Source organism: Macaca mulatta, chromosome 7 (genome assembly GCF_049350105.2).
Source record: "Macaca mulatta isolate MMU2019108-1 chromosome 7, T2T-MMU8v2.0, whole genome shotgun sequence".
Taxonomy (NCBI): domain Eukaryota; kingdom Metazoa; phylum Chordata; class Mammalia; order Primates; family Cercopithecidae; genus Macaca; species Macaca mulatta.
Genome location: NC_133412.1, coordinates 22,060,596 through 22,086,244, shown reverse-complemented (window position 1 = coordinate 22,086,244; position 25,649 = coordinate 22,060,596). Strand labels below are relative to the sequence as shown.

The 25,649-nt window shown below is 42.9% G+C and overlaps 2 protein-coding genes across 9 annotated transcripts in view; both read left to right on the top strand.

Annotated features, from left to right (window-relative positions):
* The window catches only part of PATL2 (PAT1 homolog 2), a 44,729-nt gene extending 36,148 nt beyond the window's left edge, over nucleotides 1–8,581 (top strand). For 4 of the 6 annotated variants that reach the window (XM_028850865.2, XM_077939311.1, XM_028850866.2 and 1 more), the window contains 12 exons: nucleotides 1,005–1,147; nucleotides 1,916–1,987; nucleotides 2,219–2,360; nucleotides 4,296–4,416; nucleotides 4,510–4,607; nucleotides 4,753–4,806; nucleotides 4,902–5,035; nucleotides 5,176–5,335; nucleotides 5,832–5,972; nucleotides 7,107–7,204; nucleotides 7,768–7,917; nucleotides 8,338–8,581. In XM_028850865.2, the coding sequence (XP_028706698.2) occupies nucleotides 1,005–1,147; nucleotides 1,916–1,987; nucleotides 2,219–2,360; nucleotides 4,296–4,416; nucleotides 4,510–4,607; nucleotides 4,753–4,806; nucleotides 4,902–5,035; nucleotides 5,176–5,335; nucleotides 5,832–5,972; nucleotides 7,107–7,204; nucleotides 7,768–7,917; nucleotides 8,338–8,356 (1,332 nt within the window). In that variant the 3' untranslated portion in view covers nucleotides 8,357–8,581. The remainder of the gene's footprint in view (nucleotides 1–1,004; nucleotides 1,148–1,915; nucleotides 1,988–2,218; nucleotides 2,361–4,295; nucleotides 4,417–4,509; nucleotides 4,608–4,752; nucleotides 4,807–4,901; nucleotides 5,036–5,175; nucleotides 5,336–5,831; nucleotides 5,973–7,106; nucleotides 7,205–7,767; nucleotides 7,918–8,337) is intronic. The other 2 variants (XM_028850867.2, XM_077939312.1) reach the window with 1 other exon arrangement.
* A 2,089-nt stretch (nucleotides 8,582–10,670) lies between these two features.
* Nucleotides 10,671–25,649, top strand: part of SPG11 (SPG11 vesicle trafficking associated, spatacsin) — a 103,077-nt gene continuing 88,098 nt past the window's right edge. For 2 of the 3 annotated variants that reach the window (XM_015142126.3, XM_015142125.3), the window contains exons 1-7: nucleotides 10,671–10,942; nucleotides 13,654–13,838; nucleotides 15,262–15,486; nucleotides 17,291–17,492; nucleotides 22,315–22,452; nucleotides 22,643–23,091; nucleotides 25,253–25,398. In XM_015142126.3, coding sequence (XP_014997612.3) covers nucleotides 10,686–10,942; nucleotides 13,654–13,838; nucleotides 15,262–15,486; nucleotides 17,291–17,492; nucleotides 22,315–22,452; nucleotides 22,643–23,091; nucleotides 25,253–25,398 — 1,602 coding nt within the window. In that variant the 5' untranslated portion in view covers nucleotides 10,671–10,685. Of the gene's footprint in view, nucleotides 10,943–11,373; nucleotides 11,465–13,653; nucleotides 13,839–15,261; nucleotides 15,487–17,290; nucleotides 17,493–22,314; nucleotides 22,453–22,642; nucleotides 23,092–25,252; nucleotides 25,399–25,649 lie in introns of all 3 variants that reach the window. The other variant, XM_077939309.1, reaches the window with a different exon arrangement.

The window sequence follows — 25,649 nt, the reverse complement described above, 5'->3', positions numbered from 1 at the left end:
CCCCAACCCTGGTCTGGAGTTAAGGCACCCAAAGTGAGGTATGGGTATGGGAGGTGGGAGTTGCCCCAGCATAAAGGAGCTTGATAAATGACAGAGGTGGTGTGCCCAACCATGGGCATGGATAGACACCTTCATATGTGGTACTAGGACAACTGGCCATGTGTATGAACAAGGACAAACTACTCCTGCCTTAGGCAATCTTTCAGTAGATGGCCAGCCCTTAGCTGGAAAGAGCACCTGCCCTTCAATTAACTGTGTAATGGGAACACGGCCTGGGGTAGAGGAATTCAAGAATGACGATATCCTGCAGGGAGAACTAGAAAGAATTAGAGTTTTGAGGAGGGCTTCAAGTGAGTCAGAAAAAGACAGATGAGTACTGCCCCAGCGGCTGAAAACAGCCCAAGAGAAGGCTATCATAGAGAGGAGAGTAGGAAAAGCACATGACCCCACATTGTCAGGGAATAAAGAGCTGCTTCCTAGTCAAGCCCTGTTGAAATAAGGGTAGGGCTGGGTGTGGTGGCTCACGCCTGTAATCCCAGCACTTTGGGAGGCTGAGGCGGGTGGATCACAAGATCAGGAGATCGAGACCATCCTGGCTAACATGGTGAAACACCGTCTCTACTAAAAATATTAAAAAAAAAAAAAAGCCAGGCTTGGTGGTATATGCCTGTAATCCCAGCTACTCAGGAGGCTGAGGCAGGAGAATGGCGTGAACCCAGGGGGTGGAGCTTGCAGTGAGCAGAGATCACACCACTGCAGTCCAGCCTGGGCGACAGAGTGAGACTCTGTCTCAAAAAAAAAAAAAGGAAAAGGAAAGAAAAGAAACAAGGGCAGGAACCACAGTCTGGTGCCCTCAAAGCTGCCTTGAGGGACTCACAAGATGGCACAATGTTGGGTGAAGTTCTTGAGGGGAAAAGGCAGGAAAGGAACTGAGCCCTCACAACAACAGCAGCATTCTTTTGGTGGAGATGGCATTCTCCCAGACCTCTTAATTCCTCTCTCAGACCTTGGACTACCTGTCGCCCATCCCTTTCTGGCCTACATTTCCCAGCACCAGCTCTCCAGCACGGCACTTTGGACCTCGGCTGCCCTCACCAGACCCAACTCTTTTCTGCAGCCTGCTGACCTCGTGGCCCCCTAGGTTCAGGTACTGATTTGAGGTTCTCAGGAGGTGCTGGCTGAGGAGGGGTGGGGACCGTGCCTACCAGTTGCCACAGGAAAACAGAAATCTAGTAAGAGAAGTCTGAGGTATAGTGTAATTCCTTCTCCCTCACAAATGTAGCCCGAGGAAGATTAAAAACTTATTTAAAGCCGGGTGCTGTGGCTCACGCCTGTAATCCTAGCACTCTGGAAGGCCGCAGTGGGAGGATCACTTGAGGCCAGGAGTTCAAGACCAGCCTGGACAACATGGTGAAACCCTGTCTCTACTAAAAATATAAAAATGAGCTGGGCATGGTGGTGGGAGCCTGTAATCCCAGCTACTTGGGAGGCTGAGGCAGGAGAATCGCTTGAACCCAGGAGCCAGAGGTTGCAGTGAGCTGAGACTGTGCCACTGCACTCCAGCCTGGATGACAGAGGGAGACTGTCTCAAAAAAAATTAACAATAAAAATTTATTTGCAATCAGCTAGCATGATGGAACTGCCACTAGGATTCAGAACTCCTGATGACCAGGCCAAAAGGTTTTCTACTGTGCCAAGATTTCCTGCAGCCAAATTGCAGGAAAATAGATGTTGAAGGAGCTTGGGAGCCCTATGGGTCTAGGACTATGATGTGCCATGTGGCCGACTTTGGGAAAGTACCTAAAGATGAGGTTCCTTAGATGTTCACCTTAGCTGACCTGCGCTGAATGAATGGAGGGGGCAGAGAACTGAGAGCTTCCTTTCACCCAGCTCAAGTTACTTCTTGTCTTCCCAGTCATCTGACCCAGCTCCACCCTCAGCACCAACGGATCTTGCAGCAGCAGCAGCAGCACAGTCAAACACCAAGGTACAGCCCAGACCAGGAGCAGGGTTGAGGGGAACCCATCTGCATGCTGGGTCTCCCCTTGTGACCAGTTGTCTCCCTCAAAGCTCCCATTTGGTGGTTAAAACTCTCATACTGTTGCCCACCCCTGTGCTTGCTCCATCCTTCCCAGAGAGCCCCACTTCCTGCTCACCACACTCCTTAGGAAGTGGCAGTGGTGGGTAAGTCTAAAGGGTTGTTCTTCCTGGCTTAAAGTCCCCCAGCCAAGAAGCCTTGGTCTCAGCAGCCAGACCCCTATGCTAACCTCATGACCAGAAAAGAGAAGGACTGGGTGATAAAAGTGCAGATGGTGCAACTGCAGAGTATAAACCCCCGCCTGGATGATTACTACTACCAGGTGAGCCCCGCAGTACTCAGCCCTGCCTCTGACCTTGGGTCAAACGGGCCTGGACTCCCGGGCCCTCTCTGATCCTCTCTTCTGCTCATGGAGTTCATGTCTGTTCAGGTGGGAGAGAGAATCACTACAGGATGGGGGCCATATTTCTAAAATTGACATCCCAAGCTCATTTCTCTCTCTCCTCCTATGTTTCAGCCAACTGATTATTTCCAGTTCCCCAAACACACTTAGGTTTTGTCTCCACTCTTTGCTAAGAATTTTCCCTGTTCACCCAGGAAATATGGACTTTCCCACCTTTGTATGCTTAGAAATGTCTTGTTATATTCATCTACTTTCACTTTTTAGATCTAAAGCACAGGGATGTTACAAATAGTGGGATTCAGTTTGTTTAACTGAACAAACAACAGCAGACATTTTCACTCATTTTCCCCTGCTTCCTTCTGCCTTGATTTATGGGGCAAGTCTTTGTCCACAAGTTTTTGGGTTGTCTAGGCTATTGTGGTTTTTTTGTTTTGTTTGTTTTTGAAACAGAGTCTCCCACTGTCATCCAGGCTGGAGTGCAGTGGCACAGTCTCAGCTCATTGCCACCTCCACCTCCAGGGTTCAGGTGATTCTCCTGCCTCAGCCTCCCAAGTAGCTGGGATTACAGGCATGCACCACCATACGCAGCTAATTTTTGTATTTTTAGTAGAGACGGGGTTTCACCATGTTGGCCAGGCTGGTCTTGAACTTCTGACCTCAAGTGATCCACCTCAGCCTCCCAAAGTGCTGAGATTACAGGTGTGAACAACTGAGCAACTGTGCCCGGCTAGCTGTTTCACTTTCACTTCAACATCTGTGAGCCTCCCATCCAGGGCCCCTTCCTTATTCCCTTCTCATTTACATTAGGTATTTTTCCTTTCTTTCCACCAAGCTTCAAAAGCCCTCCGTTTTCTGCAAGGGTCACTGAAAGTGAAATAGTTTTGTACTCTCACCTTTTTGGCATTGCTTCTAAACAAAAGAGCCTTTTTCAAATCCTTGTTTGGCTTGTCAGTGGATTTTAGTTTAGGATTTCTCAACTTTAAGAAAATGTCAGAGCTGCTGAGTGAATCCACAGAAGTATAAAACTGGCCTAGAGGGCAACCGACAAACACATCCCTATGGCTAGTTCTGTTCTTCAACCTCTGGATGGCCCTCATATCATCAGATAACTGATTTTTAGAAAGTACAGGTGAGGTCACAAGATTAAATGGGGAAGTGGGGAGGACAGGTGGTATGCAGTGTGTGTGTACTAGGGCATGAGGAATGCAGGAAGGTTACAGACGCTGGAACAGGTTTGCTCACTGGCTCTCCACTTTGCTCTCTGCCCTTTCATCAGACTTGGTGGTGGTACCTAGTCTTTAAGTATTTGGTATGTGAATTCCAAAATGGGTGATGTGGGGCCCAGGGTGCTTAAGACACTTTAGAATAACTGCAAGGAGGGCCTAAGGTATCAGCATCATTTCTGGAATGATTGTTGTAGGAAAGAGTGTTAAGAGGCTGTGCTTGTCTGGGCACCATTCGCCCCGTAATCCCAGCACTTTGGGAGGCCAAGGCGGGCTGATTGCTTGAGTCCAGGAGTTCAAGACCAGCCTGGGCAACATGGTGAAATCCTATCTCTACAAAAATACAAACATTAGCCAGGCATGGTAGCACGCGCCTGTGGCCCCAGCTACTGAGGAGGCTGAAGTGGGAGGATCACTTGAGCCAGGGAGGTTGCAGTGAGCCAGAGACTGTGCCACTGCACTCCAGCTGGGTGACAGAGGGAAACCCTGTGTCAAACAACAAAACTTATAACACACACACACACACACACACACACAAAACTTAAGAGGCTGCACTTGAGAAACTTAATTCTAAGGTCAAAAGATGAATATAGAGTTTTGTTTTTTTGTTTCCTATTCCATGCATTCTCAGGAATATTACCAGAAGCTAGAGAAGAAGCAGGTAGACGAAGAGCTACTTGGACGAAGAAACCAGGTTGAGTCCCTCAAGCTGGTAACGCCTTACATTCAGAAGGCAGAGGCTTATGAGTCCGGTAGGGTCAGGGCTGGCCTGCTGACTTGGGCTGGGCATCTGAGTGGACAGAGCGTGGGAAGAGGGAGGGAAATGTGCCTCTCTTCTCATGCAGTAGTCCGAATCGAGGGTTCCCTGGGCCAGGTAGCTGTGTCGACGTGCTTCAGCCCTCGCCGAGCTATTGATGCTGTACCCCATGGAACTCAAGAGCAGGTGGGAGCATTATCTTCCCAGACCTTTTTCTCTCCCCTTTGGAAGGTTTCTAGCCTTTCCAGCTCAATCTCTAGCTAGTCAGGGGCCTGGGCGGGGGCTGTGGCAGTGGCAGTCTAGCTGATAGCTGGCGACTCTCTTCTCCTAGGATATAGAAGCTGCAAGCAGTCAGCGGCTTCGAGTGTTATACCGGATTGAGAAGGTGAGATATCAGTTCTTTAGGGACGAGTTCCGAACCTACCTTTGAGAATGAGATAGTACCCAAATTTACCTCTTTTTCCACCCTCAAATTCCCAGATGTTCCTTCAGTTACTAGAAATAGAGGAGGGCTGGAAGTATAGGCCTCCACAGCCCTGCTTTTCTGAGCAGCAAAGCAACCAGGTTGAGAAGCTCTTCCAGACCTTAAAGACCCAGGAGCAGAACAACCTGGAGTGAGTGTGGGAGGGTTCCACCTCAGCCCAGGTAGGGAAGGAGCAGCAAAGACACTGGTCTTGCTTCTGCCTCTGCTTTCTGGCATGTATCCCTCTCCTCGATGCAGAGTTCTGAAAATGTTCCCCTCTCTCCCTTGTAGGGAGGCAGCAGATGGCTTCCTGCAGGTGCTCTCTGTGAGGAAGGGGAAGGCCCTGGTGGCCCGGCTGCTCCCCTTCCTGGCCCAGGATCAGGCTATTACCATTCTTTTGGCTATCACCCACCATCTGCCCCTCCTGGTCCGGAGGGATGTGGCTGATCAGGTACTGTGGCATTGAGTGGAGAAGAGGATGGTCTCCTGAATAGGTTAGGGGTCATATCTCCCCTCCAGTCCCCACATGCCCCAGAGATGCCAGAGAAGGTGCTGGGCGCAGTGAGGGATGCTGGCCTTGCCACCCTCGGGCAAGAAAGTTACAGAACTATTACAGGAACAGTGGATCATCTTTAGGTACAACAAACAAAAAGCAACAGGCGTATGGTCGCACAGGTGTCAGTGTGCTGAGGAGGTCTGAGTAAAAGATTAGGACGCCCTGATAAATGTTGAGCCCCTATCTACTTTTCTTAGAGAAGGCATCCTAGGACGAGTAGGTACTGAAGGTGTCAGTGTTGGGGATGGAGAGTCATAGTGGTGACAAGCCCGGTAAGTAACCTCACCAAGATGTGCCAAAGACAGTCAGCGATGGAAGGGCCTGTGGAGGCAAGGTAAGGGGAGGGGAAGTTGTAGTGGGATTCGGGAGGTGCTTACTGATCTTCTTGCAGGCCCTACAAATGTTATTCAAACCTCTGGGCAAATGTATCAGTCACTTGACCCTCCATGAACTCCTCCAAGGACTTCAGGGATTAATGCTGTTGCCACCTGGCTCCTCAGAGCGGCCAGTCACCGTGGTGCTTCAGAATCAGGTAACATGTCTAGGAGGCTTTTTTCCATAGATGGCTTTCAGGTTGGTATCACTGATAAGGGATAAGTTAGGGGACAGTCTCATCTCTCCACAAATCTTATCCTCTGCAGTGCCTCTCAATTTCTAGTAAGCACAGGATCACCTGGCCAGCTTATTAAACCCAGCTCCTTGGTCCCACTCAGTCATTCAGTGGGTCTGGGGTGGGGCCCATGTGCCAGCTCTGTTTTTCTAATAAGCTCCCTAATTGCTGCTGATGTGAGCCTCCAGAGCAGGTCTCCAAACTCTTGTGTACCTCTGTCAGTAAAAAACATTCTAAACCACACTACCCAAGTGTTTATAAACCAAATGTAACACTAGTAATAATAGGTACATAATAAATATTTTTCATTTATTTTTTAGATAGTCTCACTCTGTCACCCAGGCTGCAGTGCAGTGGCACGATCTTGGCTCGCTGCAACCTCTATCTCCCGGGTTCAAGTGATTCTCCTGCCTCAGCCTCCCAAGTAGCTGGGATTACAAGTGTGTGCCACCACACCCGGCTAAGTTTTGTATTTTTAGTAGAGACATGGTTTCACCATGTTGGCCGGGCTGGTCTTGAATGCCTAACTTTAAGTGATCCGCCCGCCTCGGCCTTCCAAAGTGCTGGAATTACGGGCATGAGCCACTGCACCCGGCCAATAGGTATATAATAAATATAAGATAGAAAATTTTAAAGAAAAGACTCTAGATGTGAAAATTTTGATACTGTCTTTTAATATCCCAGTGGATTATCTCGTGTATGCCACACTGAAGGTCTTTGCTTAAAGAAGTGCCTCTTAAAGTGGAGTCCACAGACTACCTGCCTCAGATTCCTGGAGGCATTCCTAACCTCCTACTCCTAGGAGTCAAGCCTAGAAATATGCATTTAATCAGCTCTCCAAGAGTGTCTTTTGGAAAAGTTCAGAGCAGTGATTCCTATGGAAAGGTTAGAGAGTTCTTTGGCTCACCAGTGTAAAACCTGACAGCCCTTGTGCATATCTTGGGCTCCATCTCTAAATGTTAACCTGTCCTTTAGTTGGGAAGATAAGAGTCAGGAAAGCACCAAATGCTGAGAGTGAACTCATTTTGCGCTGGAATATATGTATGTCCCTTGCAGTTTGGAATATCTTTGCTCTATGCCCTACTGAGTCATGGGGAGCAGCTGGTATCGCTGGATTCTTCCCTAGAGGAACCCAACAGTGACCATACAGCTTGGTAAGATCATAAAGGCCTTGTAAATACTATCTCAGTACCCCTGGGATGTGCAGACTGAGCCAGATGAAGTATTTCCTGAGGCATTTCAAGTACTGAGGAGGAGACTGGATAGAGAAAGAAGTAGCAGTGTTGTAGCTGTTCTGCTTTTTTTTTTTAATAGTGCCCTAGAGTTTTGGTTTCTTCTAGGAGGCAGTATAACATGGTACCTAAGGGGACAAGCTTTAGAGTTTAAAAAGACCTAGGTTTGAATTCTGACTGTATCACTCACTAGCAATATAACTTTAGGGCAAGTTCTTTCACTTCTCACTTCTCTTAGTTTGTTTCTTTATCTACAAACTAGGGATGATGGTATTAACCCCTCATAGTTCTTAAGATTAAATAGGAAGGGAAATATGTAAAGCACTAAGCATTGCTTGGCAGGTAGCAAACATGCAAATGTTACCTCTGAATTGCTACCTGGGGGTGGGGGACAATGGTAGTAGCAATGGAAAGATAATAACCTTGGCCCTGAGTCTGTTTCTTAAGCAAATTTATTTGCTTATATTTATATTTATGCTCTCTAGGACAGACATGGTGGTTCTGATTGCCTGGGAAATAGCCCAAATGCCTACAGCCTCTCTGGCAGAACCCCTAGCTTTCCCCAGCAACCTACTTCCCCTGTTCTGTCACCACGTGGACAAACAATTGGTTCAGCAGCTGGAGGCCAGGATGGAGTAAGTCATCACAGAAACAAGGTCAAAGTCCCTTGTTCAAGCCCAATCTATGTTCTGTTACTTGCTTCACTACTTCCTTCTTTTAAATTATGAGCATGAAGGAACATGTGCTTTTAGAAGTGGTTCTACACACTGACATTTACTGTGTAATCAGTCTTGACCAAGTCTTCAGCCAACCTTTCATTCTAGGCGCTTTGGTCATTTATAGTGCTAAGCTATTTGAAGGCAAGAATTAGTTAAAGAACCTGAATTATTCATTCATTCAAGAAATACTTGAGGGACAACTATTCCAGGATATAGGCATGAATAACATGGTCATCTCTGTCTTCAGAATTACCGCTAGAGTCAGATACTAGTCAAATCATATAAATGCTTGCAAAGTAGAATTGTGCTTACAGTTAACACCTGTTCTCTTTATAGGTTTGCCTGGATCTACTGATCTGTTTGTTCTGGAATACATATATGTGGGAAGTTGAATCATCAGACACTAGCTGTATAGACTGTATTTACAGGGATCCAGAGAGTCTGAAGACATTTCTTAAGCCTTTATATATTGGAGAACCCTTCCCCAAACATTTTCATATCCTTTCTTCAAAAATCTAAATGATGTGCCTAAAAATAAGACATGGCATAATAAGGTATAATTAAAGAGATAATAGAATGATGTGTTGGAACTTGCTTGTAAGTTAAAACCCGTAATGAAGGTTATCTTATGTGTGAGTGCTCCAGGAATGTCCTTTTGCTTTTCTTTAAGATAGGGTGTTACTCTGTCACCCATGTGGAAGTACAGTGGCACCATCATGGCTCACTGCAGCGTTGTGAGTACATGGCTCACTGCCTCCAGGCTCAAGTGATCCTCCCACCTCAGTCTTCTGAGTAGCTTGGATTACAAGCATGTGACACCACACCCAGTTAGTATTTAAAAAAAATTTTTTTTTGGCCAGGCGCAGTGGCTCATGACTGTAGTCCCAGCACTCCGGGAGGCCAAGGCGGGCGGATCACCTGAGGGTCAGGAGTTTGAGACCAGCCTGACCAATGTGAAGAAACTACGTCTCTACTAAAAATACAAAATCAGCCAGGCATGGTGACACATGCCTGTAATCCCAGCTACTTGGAGGCTGAGGCAGGAGAATCGCTTGAACCCGGGAGGCAGAGGTTGGAGGTTGCAGTGAGCCAAGACTGCGCCACTGTACTCCAGCCTGGCCAACAAGAGCAAAACTGTCTCTAAAAAAATTTTTAATTTTTTTTGTAGAGACAAGGGTCTCCCTATGTTGGCAAGGGTGGGCTCCAGTGATCCTCCCAACTTGGCCTCCCAAAGTGCTGGGATTTACAGGCATGAGAAGAATGTCCTGATTATAAGGGACAAGGCCTTGTAGCTAACACAAGTGTAACCTTTGAAATTGCTTTAACGTTGCCATTTTTTATAGAGAGAAAACTGCCCCAGCTAAGCTTAGAAGGTTGACTGTATCTCCCTTGTGATATAAAATGTTTGGTTTCAGCCGGGCACGGTGGCTCACATCTGTAATCTTAGCACTTTGGGAGGCTGGGATGGGTAATTCACCTGAGGTCAGGAATTCGAAACCAGCCTGGCCAACATGGTGAAACCCTACTAAAATACAAAAATTTAGCTGGGTGTGGTGTGTGCCTGTAATCCCAGCTACTGGGGAGGCTGAGGAAGGAGAATTGCTTGAGCCCGGGAGGCAGAAGTTGCAGTGAGTTGAGATCCCGCCACTGCACTCCAGTCTGGGTGACACAGCAAGACTCCATCTCAAAAAAAAAAAGTTTGCTTTTATTTTGACAAATAAGGTCATGCATTGATCAACAAATGCTGGAGTACCTTTCATGAAACGGGCACTGTTTTAGGTACTAGCAAGGACAGTGGTGAGCAACAAAGTCCTTGCTCTTTTGAAGTTTACATTCTGATTGGACAGGAACTGGCAGAAAATATCAAGTAGTGATAAATACTATGATTAAAAACAAAACAAGGTGAGAGACTGCAGTAAAAGGGACTTTAGGTTGAATGGCTTAGGGAGGCCTGTCAATAGAGGTTACATTTATGCGGAAATGTTCTGAATGTGGCAAATGTGTTAAGAAGGTACAGCTACAGCTGTCTTTTAGGAGACTTTACCAAAATGCCTATTCAACTCCTCTTCTCACCTCAAACCCGTTGCTAGAGTCAGATACTAGTCTTGATCTTGATCAAGGATCTTGATCTTGGATCATACTTCTCTGAGAAAACAGACAGGAGCTCTACCATCTCCACCCCTTACTTACCCCATCTCTCTGTTACAATGGATATTATTTGACTTCAACTTTCGGGTCAACACCCTCACTATGGATCCACACTGTAAGACTTGATCCATGCTACCAAGGAAATGGCACCACCCCAGAGCCTGTAAGCAAACAGCACAATAAGAAAAGCGAAGAAAAGAGGCAGGAACTGGGTTCCAGGGGAGCTGGAGGCAGCTGGACCAAGAAGGCAAAGGGTAATGCACAGAGCGAGAACGGCTGCAACGGCCTGCTAGGCTAGGTTAGGCCTTCAAGCATGCCAGGGTAGTTAAGCAGAGTGCGACTGGGGCCAGAGCAGTTGTGGCTTTGCTATAGAGGCTGGTACTGCCCCCCACAGGAAAGGAATGGAACCGACTGGAGACAGCCGAGAGGTCTCCGCGGGAGTCACGAGGCCGAGCGTGAGCCGCTCCGTACACCGCGCATGCCCACGACGCAATCAGGTTCCGGCGAAAGTGCCCGGAAGTAACAGCCGCGCCAAGATGGCTGCAGAGGAGGGAGCCGGCAATGCTGCTTCCGCCGGCGGTAGCCGGGGCGCCGCGGCCATGGGGCGGGTTCTACCGATGCTGTTGGTGCCGGTCCCCGCCGAGGCGATGGGGCAGCTGGGCTCACGGGCGCAGCTGCACACACAGCAGGAGGCTCTGGGGAGCCTGACGGCTGCGGGCAGCCTCCAGGTGCTTTCTTTGGCGCCTGGCAGCCGGGGCCGGGGTCGCTGCTGCCTGGAGGGCCCCTTCTGGCAGTAAGTGCTGAGGGAGAGCTGGGCCGTTGGGGGAGTCCAGAGGGCTCACGCCGTGGCCTCCCTGCAACCATAGAGGTGGCGGGAGAAGGGTGACAGCCGCAGGAAACGGCCCAGAGACGAGCCTGGTTTCCTCTCAGAACCTTTCCCCCGACCTGAAGCGCTTGCCTCGTTGCATTCCGGCAGGCCGGCTCCCCTGTTCCGGGTGGGCGGAGACGGCGTCCAGCTCCTCTGCCACCTGCGGCGAACCCGGAACAGTCTCAGCTGAGGCGCTGATTCTTTATCAACACAGGTTGATTAACTGTCATAGGGTCGAGTCCCATGCCCATTTCGTCTTTCAGTTAAAGATGCCAGCTGAGGATCATCTCTAATTTGAATCGTCCTGATACTTTTTTCATGTCCTTGAAATTAATAGCGTTTTTCTTCACATGTAGTCCTCTTCTTCAAGGACAGAGTCCAGTTTGTCCCTTCACTTATTCAACAAATATTGTGTGCCTGCTGTTACATAGGAGCAGTGCCTAAAAAGTTGAGTAAGACACTTCTTTCTTGCGAGGCGCGCGTGTTTGGGGAAGACAAACATGTGATTACAATAATGCGTTACTTTGTACTTCTGTAACCTTGGTTCAGTACTTAAGAGTTTACATCATAAAGTTTGGGAATGCCCTGTTAGTGTTTTGAGTGGGCTGCCTTTTTTTTTTTTTTTTTTTTTTTAAGATAAGGTCGCTGTCGCCCAGGCTGAAGTGTAGTGGCTCAGTCACGGCTCACGGCAGCCAGCTTTGACTTCTTGGGCTCAGCCTCCCCTGTAGCTACGATTACAGGTGTGCACCAACAGGCCTGGCTAATTTTTCTATTTTTTTGTAGAGATGAGGTCTCACTGTGCTACCTAGGCTAGTCTCAAACTCCCGGGCTCAAATGATCCCACGTCTCCCTGCCAAAGTGTTGGGATTACAGGCGTGAGCCACTGAGCCCAACCTGTCCTTTAATAATTATTAATAGTAAGTATTTTCACAACTCTCTCTTTGAGACGGGTAGCTGAAAGCTGTCTTATTCATCTTGGAATCTCCATCTCCTCTAACAGCTCCTGACATTTAGAGATTCGTTTGATAAATCGGTGAATGCTTAACTCTTCTGGGTTTGTCTTCTCTATCCTTGATGTCTAGTTGCTAGAAGAGGAATCTGCATTTAGTTTATAAACTATTATAAACTAAGTTATTTATAAACTAGTTTAGGGGAAGTTAGTTTATTTAGCAGTATCAGGTACCTATGAATGTGGCTCTGTAAAGAGAGGAATGGGACAGAAAGAAAAGCAGAAATCTTTAGGAGTTTGAGAACCCAACAGAGAAGGTAAGACATACCCAGATGAAATAAAGGGGGCATTCTTATGCTAGTTCATGAAATTAGAGGGGAGGAGGACCAAGAAAGGACTTTTTAATTTTTTTATTTGAATTGAATTTTAATTCAGTTAAAATACTTCATAGGGTAAAAATAAGGGCATGTTTTTAGTATTTAGAGTTTACTTCCTACTTTTTCAAAGTACATAGACCTTTTTTATATTGTTGAAATTACATCATATATCTTGTTTATTGCCTTGAAAATTTCCTATCTTTCCATGTGGCAATATTGTCCCTATGCTAATGATGTACTCGACCTTTTAAGTATATCTTAGTTTAACTTTTGTTTATTTTGACATTTAGGTTTTCTACATTTATCAATATGAAGTCAGAAACGTGTCATTTTTTTATCTAATAAGGACATAATACTGTAATAGTATAAAGCTACTGTAGTATTATAAAATACATAGTTTTATTACTAATTGAATTAAATCATGTATGTACCACAGTAGTTTTATATACTACTCCAGAAGTATAAAACTTGCTACTTCTGTAGAAAAAGCAAGTTTCTTAAAAGATGAAATTTTATCAACATGGTATAGCCTCACCTCTTTCCATTGTGTTATTTTCAGATTTGGGGCTTTTATTTGTAATATGTAATTTAATTTTAATATTTAATTTGAAGCTGAAACACCATCAGTCTTGCCAGTGTTGTTATTTTGACATTACAGTTTAAGAATTCCATAACTGTACTGTTTAGTAATGGTAGTCATTAGCTACATGTGGCTGTTAAAGTAAAAAATTTGGTTCCTCAGTTGCCCCACATTTCAAGTGTTCAGTAGCTGCATGTGGCTATTGACTACTGTATTGGGCAATGCTAATATAAAACTTTTCCATCACAGAAGGTTCTATTAGGCAAAGTTTTTCAAGATTTTGGAATCGTCAGTCTATAAATACAAATAATCACCTTCTTTTTAAAAGTCAAAACATTTAAGTTATCAAAAGCCTGTTTTATTGTACATACCGCCTCATATGAATAATATACATATTTTATTGTTGATACCTACCCTTGATCATGACAGTTTGTTTAAACATATTAGTTGGGATTAAAGATGAAAGAATAAAAGGAGCTATCATTTCTTGCTCTGAGCCCCACATTTTTGTTTTTTACCACCCACTCCTGTAGTTTTGTGTTGGTGTAAAAGGGAAGCAGGAAGAGGAGGGAGGTCCTAGAGCAGTTTATGTTCTCTTAAATTGAAGTGTAGAATGAATGCTACCTGGTCAACGAAACTGTTCTCTACTTATTCAGCCCTTCTACCCCCACCATTGTGAGTAAATATTATTGCGCATATAGAATACAATAAATCTAAACTTTTTTCTTAGCTTTATATGGGAGGATTCTCGTAACAGCAACACACCAACTGATAAGCCCAAACTGCTCGCTCTTGGTGAAAATTATGAACTGCTTATCTATGAATTTAATTTGAAAGATGGAAGATGTGATGCAACCATTTTGTATAGCTATAGTGGGGAGGCATTGCAAAAGCTCATTGAAGATCAAGATATCAGTAAGTATCTACAGGTGGTCTTTCAGCGTATTTAAATTTGTGACATTATCATATAGTTATATACTTCAGGAAAAGTTCTCATAGATGTGAAATCAGGTCTACACTCTCCGATATAGTAGTCACTAGGCAGATGGGGCTATTGAGTACTTGAAATGTGGTTAATATGAATTAAGATGTACTTTGTGTCATATGCATATTAGATTTTGAAGACTTAATACTAAAAAGTAAAGTATCTCAATTTTTGTATTTAATTACATTTCAAAATATGAAATACTTTGGATATAAGCTAATGTATATTATTAAAATTAATTTCACCTGTTTCTTGTGGCTACCAGAAAATTTTATTTATTTTTATTTATTTATTTTTTTTTGAGACAGAGTCTCACTCTGTCACCCAGTCTGGAGTGCAGTGGTGTCATCTTAGCTCACTGCAACCTTCGCTTCCCCAGTTGAAGCGATTCTCGTGCCTCATCCTCCCGAGTAGCTCGAACTACAGGTGCCCGCCACCACGCCTGGCTAATTTTTATATTTTTAGTAGAGGCAGGGTTTCGCCATGTTGGCCAGGCTGGTCTCAAACTCCTGACCTCAAGTGATCCGCCCACCTGGGCCTCCCAAAGTGCTGGGATTACAGGTGTGAGCCACCCCTGCTAGAAAAATTTTAAGGCATGTATGTGGCTTACATTATATTTCTATTTGACAGTGCTGATCTACACTGCTTATAGAGCTGTTGACTGCAGGGAGCAGAAATCAAAGCACTCAGGCCTCTTTTTAAAGCAGTAACATACTCTTCACCCTTGATTATAAGGTTTCTTCTTTTTTTCTTTTTTTTTTTTAAAAAAAGGCCGGGTACAGTGGCTCATGCCTGTAATCCTAGCACTTTGGGAGGCCAAGGCGAGCGGATCATGAGGTCAGGAGATCAAGACCATCCTGGCTAACACAGTGAAACCCCATCTCTACTAAAAATATAAAAAATTAGCCGGGTGTGGTGGTGGGCGCCTGTAGTCCCAGCTACTCGGGAGGCTGAGGCAATAGAATGGTGTGAACCCGAGAGACGGAGCTTGCAGTGAGCCGAGATCACGCCACTGCACTCCAGCCTGGGTGACAGAGTGAGACTCCGTCTCAAAAAAAACAACAAAAAAATGTGATTGTTCTTATGGGGTCCCATGGACAAGTTGATTTTTTTGAATATTCCTTCTAGTGTGCTATCAGAGTAGCATAAACGGAACCAGAGACATTGCAGGCCATATCATCCTCTTACCCACTTCCCAATGACTACTTCCTTAGGTGGGTGTGAACCATAACTGCGTAGAGTTAGACTAAGTCTAGTTCCTTTTTTGTTTTACTTGTTAGGTTTATAAAATCAAATGTACCAGTTGTAAAATTGTGACCAATGAGTTTGAAATAATATCCTTTTGTTTTGTAGGTATTTCCTTACTGTCTTTGAGAATCCTGTCATTTCACAATAACACATCATTGTTGTTCATCAACAAATGTATCATCCTACATATTATATTTCCTGAAAGAGATGCTGCAATTAGAGTACTCAACTGTTTCACACTACCTTTGCCTGCACAGGCAGTGGACATGATTATTGACACGCAACTCTGCAGAGGAATTCTTTTTGTTTTGAGTAGTTTAGGCTGGATCTGTATCCTTGGTGGTAGAAGTGTTGATTGACATGTAGAGGAGAAGAATACCTAGAAAGATGAGCCTTTTTAGGCTTTAGTTTTGGGGGCTGGGATATAGGGAGCATGGTTAATTTTTCAGTAAAACTTTTCATGGAAAAAGATCCTTATAAACTTAAAATACTAAATTGTAATCTACTTTATATTCTATTTGAATATATAGTATATATACTATATATTATATTTTCCAGTATGTACATTTTTAGTAGTCTTAATCATATGAATTTGCGTTCTTTTAAAATTGTATATTCTCTTCTTTACCTATTTATTCAAAATGTATTTCTTGAATATCTACTGTGTGCTTAATGTGGCCAGACGTGGTGGCTCACGCCTGTAATCCCAGCACTTTGGGAGGCTGAGGTGGGGGAATAACAAGATCAGGAGTTCGAGACCAGCCTGGCCAATATGGTGAAACCCCATCTCTGCTAAAAATACAAAAAAATTAGCCAGGCATGGTGATGCATACCTGTAATCCCAGCTACTCAGGAGGCTGAGGCGGGAGAATTGCTTGAACCTGGGAGGCGGAGGTTGTAGTGAGCCCAGATGGTACCACTGCACTCCAACCTGGGCAACAGAGCGAGATGGTCTTAAAAAAAAAAAAGTGCTTATGTTGTGATACATATCTTTTCATGTGTAAATATAATCTACCTCTTGTCTCTAATGATGTTTCCATCGTATTAATGAATATTTGCTTAGCCATCGTTAATTTGACCTTGGAAAATATGGGTTCATTGTCTCCAGCAGATATATTGGTCATCAGCAAAATTATTCTGAAGATTTGACAAATTACCCTTTATGATTTTGGAACTTTAGTTTCTGAACTGAAAGAAGGTTTTTTATATTTTGTAATAGGTATATAATTTTTGCAAAAATGTCGTAAGTACTAGATTAACAATTTTTGTTGCCGGGTTATGGAACTGCACTGTCCAAAACAGTAGGCATTAAGCATATGTGGCTTTGAGCATATTAAATTGGCTAGCGTAACTTGGGAATTGAATTCTTAATTTTGTGTAATTAAATTTTTTTTCTTCTCCTGAGACAGGGTCTCACTCTCACCCAGGCTGGAGTGCAGTGGCGTAATCTTGGCTCACTGCAACCTCTGCCTCATGGGCTCAAGCGATTCTCATGCCTTAGCCTCCCAAGAAGCTGGGACTATAGGCATGGGCCGCCATGCCCAGCTAATTTTTATTACTTTAGATTTAAAAGCTGATACTCAGTTCAGTCATTGGAGAAGTTTTAAGGATGTTTGTTACAACTTTAGTTGTTCCAACTTTCAACCTTAAATTTTATGAAGTCTCAATACAGATCAGATATTTCTGATGAAAATTTAGTATCCAAATTAAGATGTGCTGTAAGTGTAAAATACCAGACTTTGAACATTTATACAAGAGAAAGAACATAAAATGCCTCAGTTTTTATACAGACTGCATGTTGATAATACTTTGGATAGACAGTATTGGGTTGCATAAAATATATTAGGTTTACCTCATCTCTCAGCCAGTGCTGTTAGAAAATAGTAGTGCCTCTGGTCGCGGCCCACAGTAGATGTTCAGCAGGTATTGTTGAAGAACTTGGTATCAGGTTCTTTACTGTACCACCAACTTCATAGTCATCTGATTGTTATAATGGGGACTTGCGTCAGTTTTCAGTCTTCTTGTTACACCTACAAAATTGGAGTGATAAAGTCTATAGCTTTATCCCAACCTGTGCTTTAAATGGTTAGTCATACTTATAAAACTGGCATTTTCTTTTAACTCTAACTCAAAGACATTTTTGATGTTGTGGATGGTACGTATGTAGCTCATGTGGATTTAGCACTTCACGAAGAAGATATGTGTAATGAGCAGCAACAGGAGCCAGCCAAGATTTCTTCATTTACTTCACTGAAAGTGTCTCAAGACCTCGATGTTGTAGTGATTGTCAGTTCATCCAACTCTGCAATTGCTCTTAACTTAAATTTGTATTTCAGGTATGTAGATGATGGCAGTTTCTAATATGAGGTAAATAATTGACTGATAAGAGGTTAAAAATATCCTTGTTAGTTTGTTTTTTTTTTTAAACTAGTGTTTCTTTTTCTATTCAGTTATATCATGTTCTAGCTAATACACTGTAAAGTAGTTACGGAATAATATGTATAAATGACCACTGGCCACCTTTGTATTTTTGCATATTCATCAAAGTTTTGATTTTGACTTATGTGTTATCATATATGGGTTATGTCATGTAAATCAAAATTACACAATTTTAAACCACAGTTTAGCACTTAATTGTATAGACATATTATTTCCCTAATTTTCTCATGTTTCCCATAGTTTATAAGCTCCTTGAGAACCCAAATTCATGATTTGTTCTTTAAATTCATCGTCAATGACTTTTTCTTCCAGTTTACCTTAGCTTTCCACCTCCACAGCCATACCCAAGGCTTTGTCAGTATTTGAAGTCGGCCCACCCCCAAGTCACTACTTTTTACATCTCAGTCTCTGACCACAACTTCCCAAACTTTCCAGCTTGCTTACTCAAGTACTCCCACTTCACCTATCCTCTGACCTCACTGGAATTTCCAATTCATTGACCTTCTACTCTTCACCCCCTCCTATCTTCACTTCCCTGTCTTTCCAGCATAGATTCTGTGATTCATCATACCAGTTACTTTCTTGCATGTACTCTGAACTCTTGCTCCTGCCCTGTGATAGCACTTGGTCTGGCACAATTTCAACCCTGATTGAAATCTTTTTTTCTGCCTTCACAGTGTCTACAGTCAGGCAGCTGAGTACTTGTAGAAAACAACAAAAGAAAATTGGTACCACTCTAGGTTCACACTTAGTATCTTTAATTGGTCTTAATGTTGCTTGGAAATTTTACAGTGATTTTTCATGAGCCCATTCTTTACAACCGTATTTTTAAACCTTCTCTGTTTTCCTCAAACCTCCATTAATCTCTTTATTCCCAACTTTTCTTGGATGACCTTGCCTCCTATGAAGGCCTATCCCTCTGTGTATGCTTTAAATCCTATTCCTTCCATCCTTCTTAGGGGCCTTTCTCCATTTCTTCTTTTTTATATAGTTGTCATCTTTATCCACAGTTACACTTTCTCCTGGTCAATTGTGGTTCAGAAATATTACATACGCTAAGATATTTTAAGAAAGACTACATTCACATAACTTTTATTACAGTGTATTTTTGTAATTGTCCTATTGTTAGTTATTACTCACTGTGCCTAATTTATAAATTAAACTTTATTATAGGTATGTATGCATAGGAAAAAACAGTACAGTTGACCCTTGAACAACTCGGGGATGCCAACCCCCTGCACAATCAAGATGCCACATGTGACTTTTGACTCCCCCAAAACTTAGCTACTAATAGCCTACTGTTGACCAGAAACCTTACTGATAACATCAACAGTTGGTTAACACATATTTTGTATGTTATATGTATTATACTGTATTCTTACAATAAAGTGATCTACAGAAAAGAAAATGTTAAGAAAATCTTAAGAGAAAATACATGTACAATACTGTACTGTATTGATACTCTACATAATCTGTTTACAAGATGAGTAGTCTGTCTGAAAAGGCAAGCAACCACATCAGCATACCTCAACCCATGGTACATGTCAGGCAATTCATGTTTTTTTTACAATGTCATGACTTTTCTCTACTTGGGAGCACTTCCAGCATTACATTTCATATGGGTCCCATGGTGTTATTCAAGGTTATGGTATGGTACGAAACATGATGAAAATACATGAGAACCACAAGAAATCACTTTTTAAAAATTATGTTATTATTTTAGAGACAGGATCTTGCTATGTTGCCCAGGCTGGACTCATATTCCTGGGCCCAAGCAGTCCTCCAGCTCAGCCTCCCGAGTAGCTGGAACTATACGTTCATCCACCGTGCCAGCTAGAGAGATCACTTTTTACTGTGATACATAATTTGCTGGAGACAAGAACTGCTCACACAGAGATTATTAGTATCACATGGCATTTTAAGCAGATATTTACAACACTAGGGCTCACTGCAATGGCAACAGGAAGTGGCTATGAGATTATTACAGCAGTTTAGTATATACTACAGCTAATTATAGTTATTTAATACTGCATCTTGACATTTGTTTACATTTTCTTTGGCTTTGAATGGTATCATGTACAGTCTGTAAGTGTGTATGTAGGTTCTGATAAATGTTAACTTTTTTTTTTTCTTTTTTGAGATGGAGTTTCGCTCTTGTTGTCCAGGATGGAGTGCAATGGTGTGATCTCAGCTCACTGCAACCTCCACCTCCTGGGTTCAAGCGATTCTCCTGTCTCAGTCTCCTGAGTAGCTGGGATTACAGGCGCCCACCACCACACCCGATAATTTTTGGTATTTTTAGTAGAAACGGGGTTTCACCACATTGGCCAGGCTGGTCTCGAACTCATGACCTCAGGTGATCCGACCACCTTGGCCTCCCAAAATGCTGGAGTTACAGGCATGAGCACCCAGCCAGTCTTAACTTTTTATGCCAAGTTTGTGGTTTTGGTTTTTTTTAAATTTTGAGACGGAGTCTTGCTCTATTGCCCAGGCTGGAGTGCAGTGGTACAATCTCGGCTCACTGCAACCTCCACCTCCTGAGGTCAAGTGATTCTCCTGTCTCAGCCTCCCAAGTAGCCGGGAGTACAGGCGTGTGCCACCAAGCCCAGCTAATTTTTGTGTTTTCAGTAGAAACGGGGTTTTGCCATGTTAGCCAGGCTGGTCTTGAACTCCTGACCTCAAGTGATCCACCTGCCTCAGCCTCCCAAGGTGCTGGGATTACAGGCATGAGCCACTGTGCCCGGCCAATTTGTGCATAATTTATGGTAGAAAATGATAGAGTAGGATCTATGTAACTTTTATGCATTCATGACATACCTGGCTTAATCTTGATTTTAAAAAATATTTCTAGGCTAAACTGAGCATGGTAGTACATGCCTATGGTCTCAGCTACTCTGGAGGCTGAGGCAGGAGGATTGCTTGAGTCCAGGAGATCAAGGCTACAGTGAGCTGTCATTGCACCACTGTACTCCAGCCTGGGCAACAGAGCAAGACCCTGTCTGAAAAAAAATATATTTCTAGGCTACATGGTTCATTTGTGAGTTTAAACAAGTTGTTGAAATCTCTAAAAATTTTTCCAATATATTTTTGGGAAAAAAACATCATATAAGTGGACCCATGGAGTTCAAACCTGTGATATTCAAGGGTCAACTGTATGTATAGGGTTTGGTACTATCTGCAGTTTCAGGTACCTACTGTGTGTCTTGAATGTATCCGCTGTGGATAAGAGGGGACTACTGTGTCTCCAACTTCTTTTTGGTATTAGATCCACATCCAGTTAATCATCAGATCCTAGCCATTCTGTCTTCTAAATGTTTTTGTTTGTCCACTTTTCTCAACTCTTCCGTCGTCACTCTAATCTATGCCACCATCATCTCTTAATTGAACTACTTTAATAGTTTCCTACTTGATCTCCTCATGCCTATTCTTACCCCCTGAAATCCATCCACAATAGAGTAGCTAGAGTGATGTTGTTAAAATGCATATTTTATCAGAGGTGTAGCCAGGCATTAACATCTGGGGCAGGGGTATCTACCTTTTATTTTGTTGATGGGGGAACTATTTTCTCATTCATCTTCTCATTTTCACCCTGCCTTCTCTAACTTCTTTTCATCATCATCCTGGGACAGTGTCATATGGTTGTGCCAACAAATTACCTTCAAGTTGTTTAAAGGATTAATATTTAATAATGCAAGTGCTCGAGGAGATAAAATCCTTCCCCTTGTTCCCCTAGCTACTCTTCTGCCTCTGTTCGTATTGCTTTTCTGCTTGAAAGACTTCTTCAGGTCCCTTTTCCCCCTCAGATAAAAGTTTAAAATTCTTAATAGCCTTTGGGGCCCTGAACCATCTTTCTAGCCTCATCCCATTCCATCTTCTCATTTTTCCTATACGTTAGCCACCCTAGCCTTCTTTGTTTCTCAAATGTAACAGCCCCCCCTTTTCCACATATACTCTCCCACCTATAGCCACACACATACTTTGCCTTCTAGTTCTTATACATTCCTCTGGTCTAAGCCTAAATCTTACTTTGTGGTGGCAGTATAATGAGTGATTTTAAAATCTGGACTAGAGGCCGAGGCAGGCGGATCACTTGAGGTCAGGAGTTTGAGACCAGCTTGGCCAATATATGGTAAAACCCCATCTCTACTAAAAGTACAAAAATAAGCCAGGTGTGGTGTCATGCACCTGTAGTCCCAACTACTCAGGAGGCTAAGACAGGAGAATTGCTTGAACCTGGGAGGCAGAGGTTGCAGTGAACTGAGATTGTGCCACTGCACTCCATCCAGCCTGGGTGACAGAGTGAGACTGTCTCAAAAAAAAAACAAAAAAAACTAGACTTGATGGTCATATTAGTCTGTTTCAAAGTGTTTCTGAACCTTAGTTTCCAAATCTATAAGATGGGGTTATATTTACCTCACAGGGTTGTTGAGAGGCTTAAATAAGAGTTTGTGTGAAGTGTTTAGCATAACATCTGAAATATAGTAGACAGTAAGTGTTCTTATTGCTTTATCAAGCTAACTGCCCTTAATAGAATAAAATTCTTACAGTTGACTTTATTACTGCGGCATAAGCAAGGGAGATAAGGAGTTCCTTTCTGGGGAATTTGTTGTCCATACTATTCCTTCTCTGTAGTCTCTCATTTTTAACAGGAGCAATAGTAACACAAATTTGGGTTTGATCATCATTTTTTCATATGGCTATCATTATTTTTAAATGTAGGCAACACCCAGGACACCTACTGTGTGAAAGAACACTAGAAGACCTTCCTATTCAAGGACCTAAGGGGATAGATGAAGATGATCCTGTTAACTCTGCCTACAACATGAAACTGACCAAGTTTTCTTTCCAAATTGATAGGTACAGAAATTTCCTTTTCATTTAGTTTATTGTTCCTATTTTTTATCATGCTGACACTGTACCCTTTCATTAAAGGTCTTTATTTGGTAGATACTTTTTTTTCTTAAGAACGTCTTTGCCCTGGTTTAGTGTTTCACATAGTGCCTTTTACTGTGACAGGTGTTAAGTTATATTTTACCTTGTTTTCCAGGTCTTGGAAAGCCCAGCTATCATCATTGAATGAAACAATAAAGAACTCCAAACTGGAGGTTTCCTGTTGTGCTCCGTGGTTCCAGGATATTTTGCATTCAGAGTCACCTGAATCTGGTAACCACAGTACAAGTGTGCAGAGCTGGGCTTTCATTCCACAGGACATAATACATGGGCAATATAATTTTCTACGGAAAGATCATGCCAAGACCTGTGATCCAGGAAGATCATGGAAGATAATGCACATCGGTGAACAAGAGGAACCCATAGATCTTAAATGTGTGTCTGTGACAGGATTCACTGCACTGTTTACTTGGGAAGTGGAAAGGATGGGCTATACCATTACCCTCTGGGATTTGGAGAACCAGGGCATGCAGTGTTTTTCCCTTGGCAGAAAGTGTATTCCTGTAGACAGTATTGGAGAGCAGCAACTGTGCTTTGTTTTGACAGGTGAGACTGTCTTGTATCAGACTGAAATTCACCATTGCTGAGATGTATGCTTTCCTACTGTATTTTGCTTCTGCCTCAGTGCCTGCCTCACCTTTAAGTGGTATTATAATTGTTTATAGAGGAAGGTTCTTGTTATTCTTGGTAATAGTGTCTCATATGTTTGGCTTTTAATTAACGTCATTTCTGCCCAGCTAAATGCTAAGATACTAAGTCAGAGAAAGTTTGAGAGAAATGAAGTTTATTATTATTATTATTTTTTAACTCAAAGAGTCTTCATTTGACTTGACAAGCAGAGGTTGTAAGCTAGCTGCTCATGGGCCATGTATGAACTGCATATTTATTTTGCTTGGCTTGCACTGTCTAGGCTTTTAAAAAAGATTATAAACATTCATAATTAGAGGGTTTCACACAAATTCTAATTTCCAGCTGTTACTGAAAATTATAAGATCTGGCAACACTGGGCCTGCATTCCTGCATATTTAACTTATGGGTTGGAGCTGTGTTTCAATCATTCTCTTAGATGGGCTATTTTATTTCTCTCTCTTTTTTTTTAATTTTTTTTTTTAGACAGAGTCTCACTCTCGCCCAGGCTGGAGTGCAGTGGTGCGATCTTGGCTCACTGCAAACTCCACCTCCCTCCAGAGTAGCTGGGACTACAGGCACGCACCACCACGCCCAGCTAATTTTTGTATTTTTAGTGGAGATGAGGTCTCGCAGTGCTGACCAGACTGGTCTCAAATGCCTGACCTCAAACAGTCCACCTGCCTCAGCCTCCCAAAGTGCTGGGATTATAGGTGTGAGCCACCACGCCTGGCTGTACTTTCATTTTTTAATAGAGGTGAGGTCTCACTACCTTGCCCAGGTTGTTCTCAAACTCCTGAGCTCAAGTGATCCTCCCGGCTTTGCCTCCCAAAGTGCTAGGATTACAGGCGTGAGCCACTATGCCTGGCATGAGCCATTTTATTTCTGATTAGGTTTTTCTTTCACTTCTCTCACTACCTGCTAGGCCCCTGTAGGCATGGGACATTTTGATATTTCAGATATGTATTCATTCACTGCAGAATCTGTCTTCTACAAAGGTATTGAATGTTGTGATTGGAATTAACCATGTGTTTCTTCTATACTCAAATTTTGGTAGTCTTGTATTTCTATGTGTCAGGAATAAGCTGTGAATTATTTTATAATGATAAACCAGAAATCTGACATCTCTAAGTGATTAAAGGTTCCATGATTGGTTATGCAAGATAATATAAAGTAGAAATGTGGGATTTAGTGCTTTTTTTTTTTTTTTTTCCTGATATGGAGTCTCCCTGACTGGAGTGCAATGGTGTGATCTCGGCTCACTGCCCTCCGCCTCCCAGGTTCAAGCGATTCTCCTGCCTCAGCCTCCAGTAGCTGGGATTACAGGCGCCTGCCACCACACCCAGCTAAATTTTTGTTTATTTTTGGTAGAGATGGGGTTTCATCATGTTGACCAGGCTGGTCCCAAACTCCTGACCTCAGGTGATCTGCCCACCGTGGCCTCCCAAAGTGCTGATATTACAGGCAGGAGCCACTGTGCCCAGCCAATTTGTGCTATTTCATAAAATGCATTGCTCTTAAAAGAATTTGCCTTGTGGTCAGTGTTTTAAAGATAAATTTTCTTGGTGGATGCAGTGGCTCATGCTTGTAATCAAAGCACTTTGGGAGGCCAAGGTGGGAGGATCACTTGAAGCCAGGAGTTTGAGACCAGCCTGGGAAACAAAGTGAAACCCTATTGCTACAAAATAATTTAAAAATTTTTTTAAATTAGCAAAACGATTTTTAAAAAATTAGCTGGGTGTGATGGCACGAAGCTGTAATTCCGGCTACTCCAGAGGCTGAGGTGGGAGGATTGCTTGAGGCCAGGAGTCTGAGGCTGCAGTGAGCTATGATCACACCACTGCCCTCCAGCCTGGGCAATGGAGGGAGACTCTCTCCAAAAAGGAAAAACCCAAAAAACTCTTCTTTAAAAATGTTGAAAAATCATGATGAGTTAATTAAGGTCATTTTAGTACGTGATATCCAGTAAATATATTTGTAATTATAGTACTGAAGTATTGGGTAATTAAAAATTAATTCCTAAATCATAATCCTAAGATCTAATCTAATTTATTAAAGCTAACTTTTATTTTTCCTATAGAGAAAGGACTCTCTCTGATTTTGTTTGGTTTGACACAAGAAGAGTTTTTAAACAGACTCATGATCCATGGAAGTGCCAGCACTGTGGACATTCTTTGTCATCTCAATGGCTGGGGGAGGTGCTCCATTCCCATACATGCACTAGAGGTAACAGAATTAAATGCCCGTAGAACATTACTTAATTATTTTGTGTTATATGCTTTTATTTGATTTAGGATTTGAGAGAATTCATTTAATTTAGCAACAAAAAGAACTATGGCCTTTGCATATCTATTTAAACAGTTCTGGCTGTTTCAGTACCCTAACTCAACTTTTTGGCTTTATACGATACAAGATTATAGTAGATGGTAAGAAAAAGGTACAGGAAATGGAGGCAACATTAAGTTAATGAGACTAAA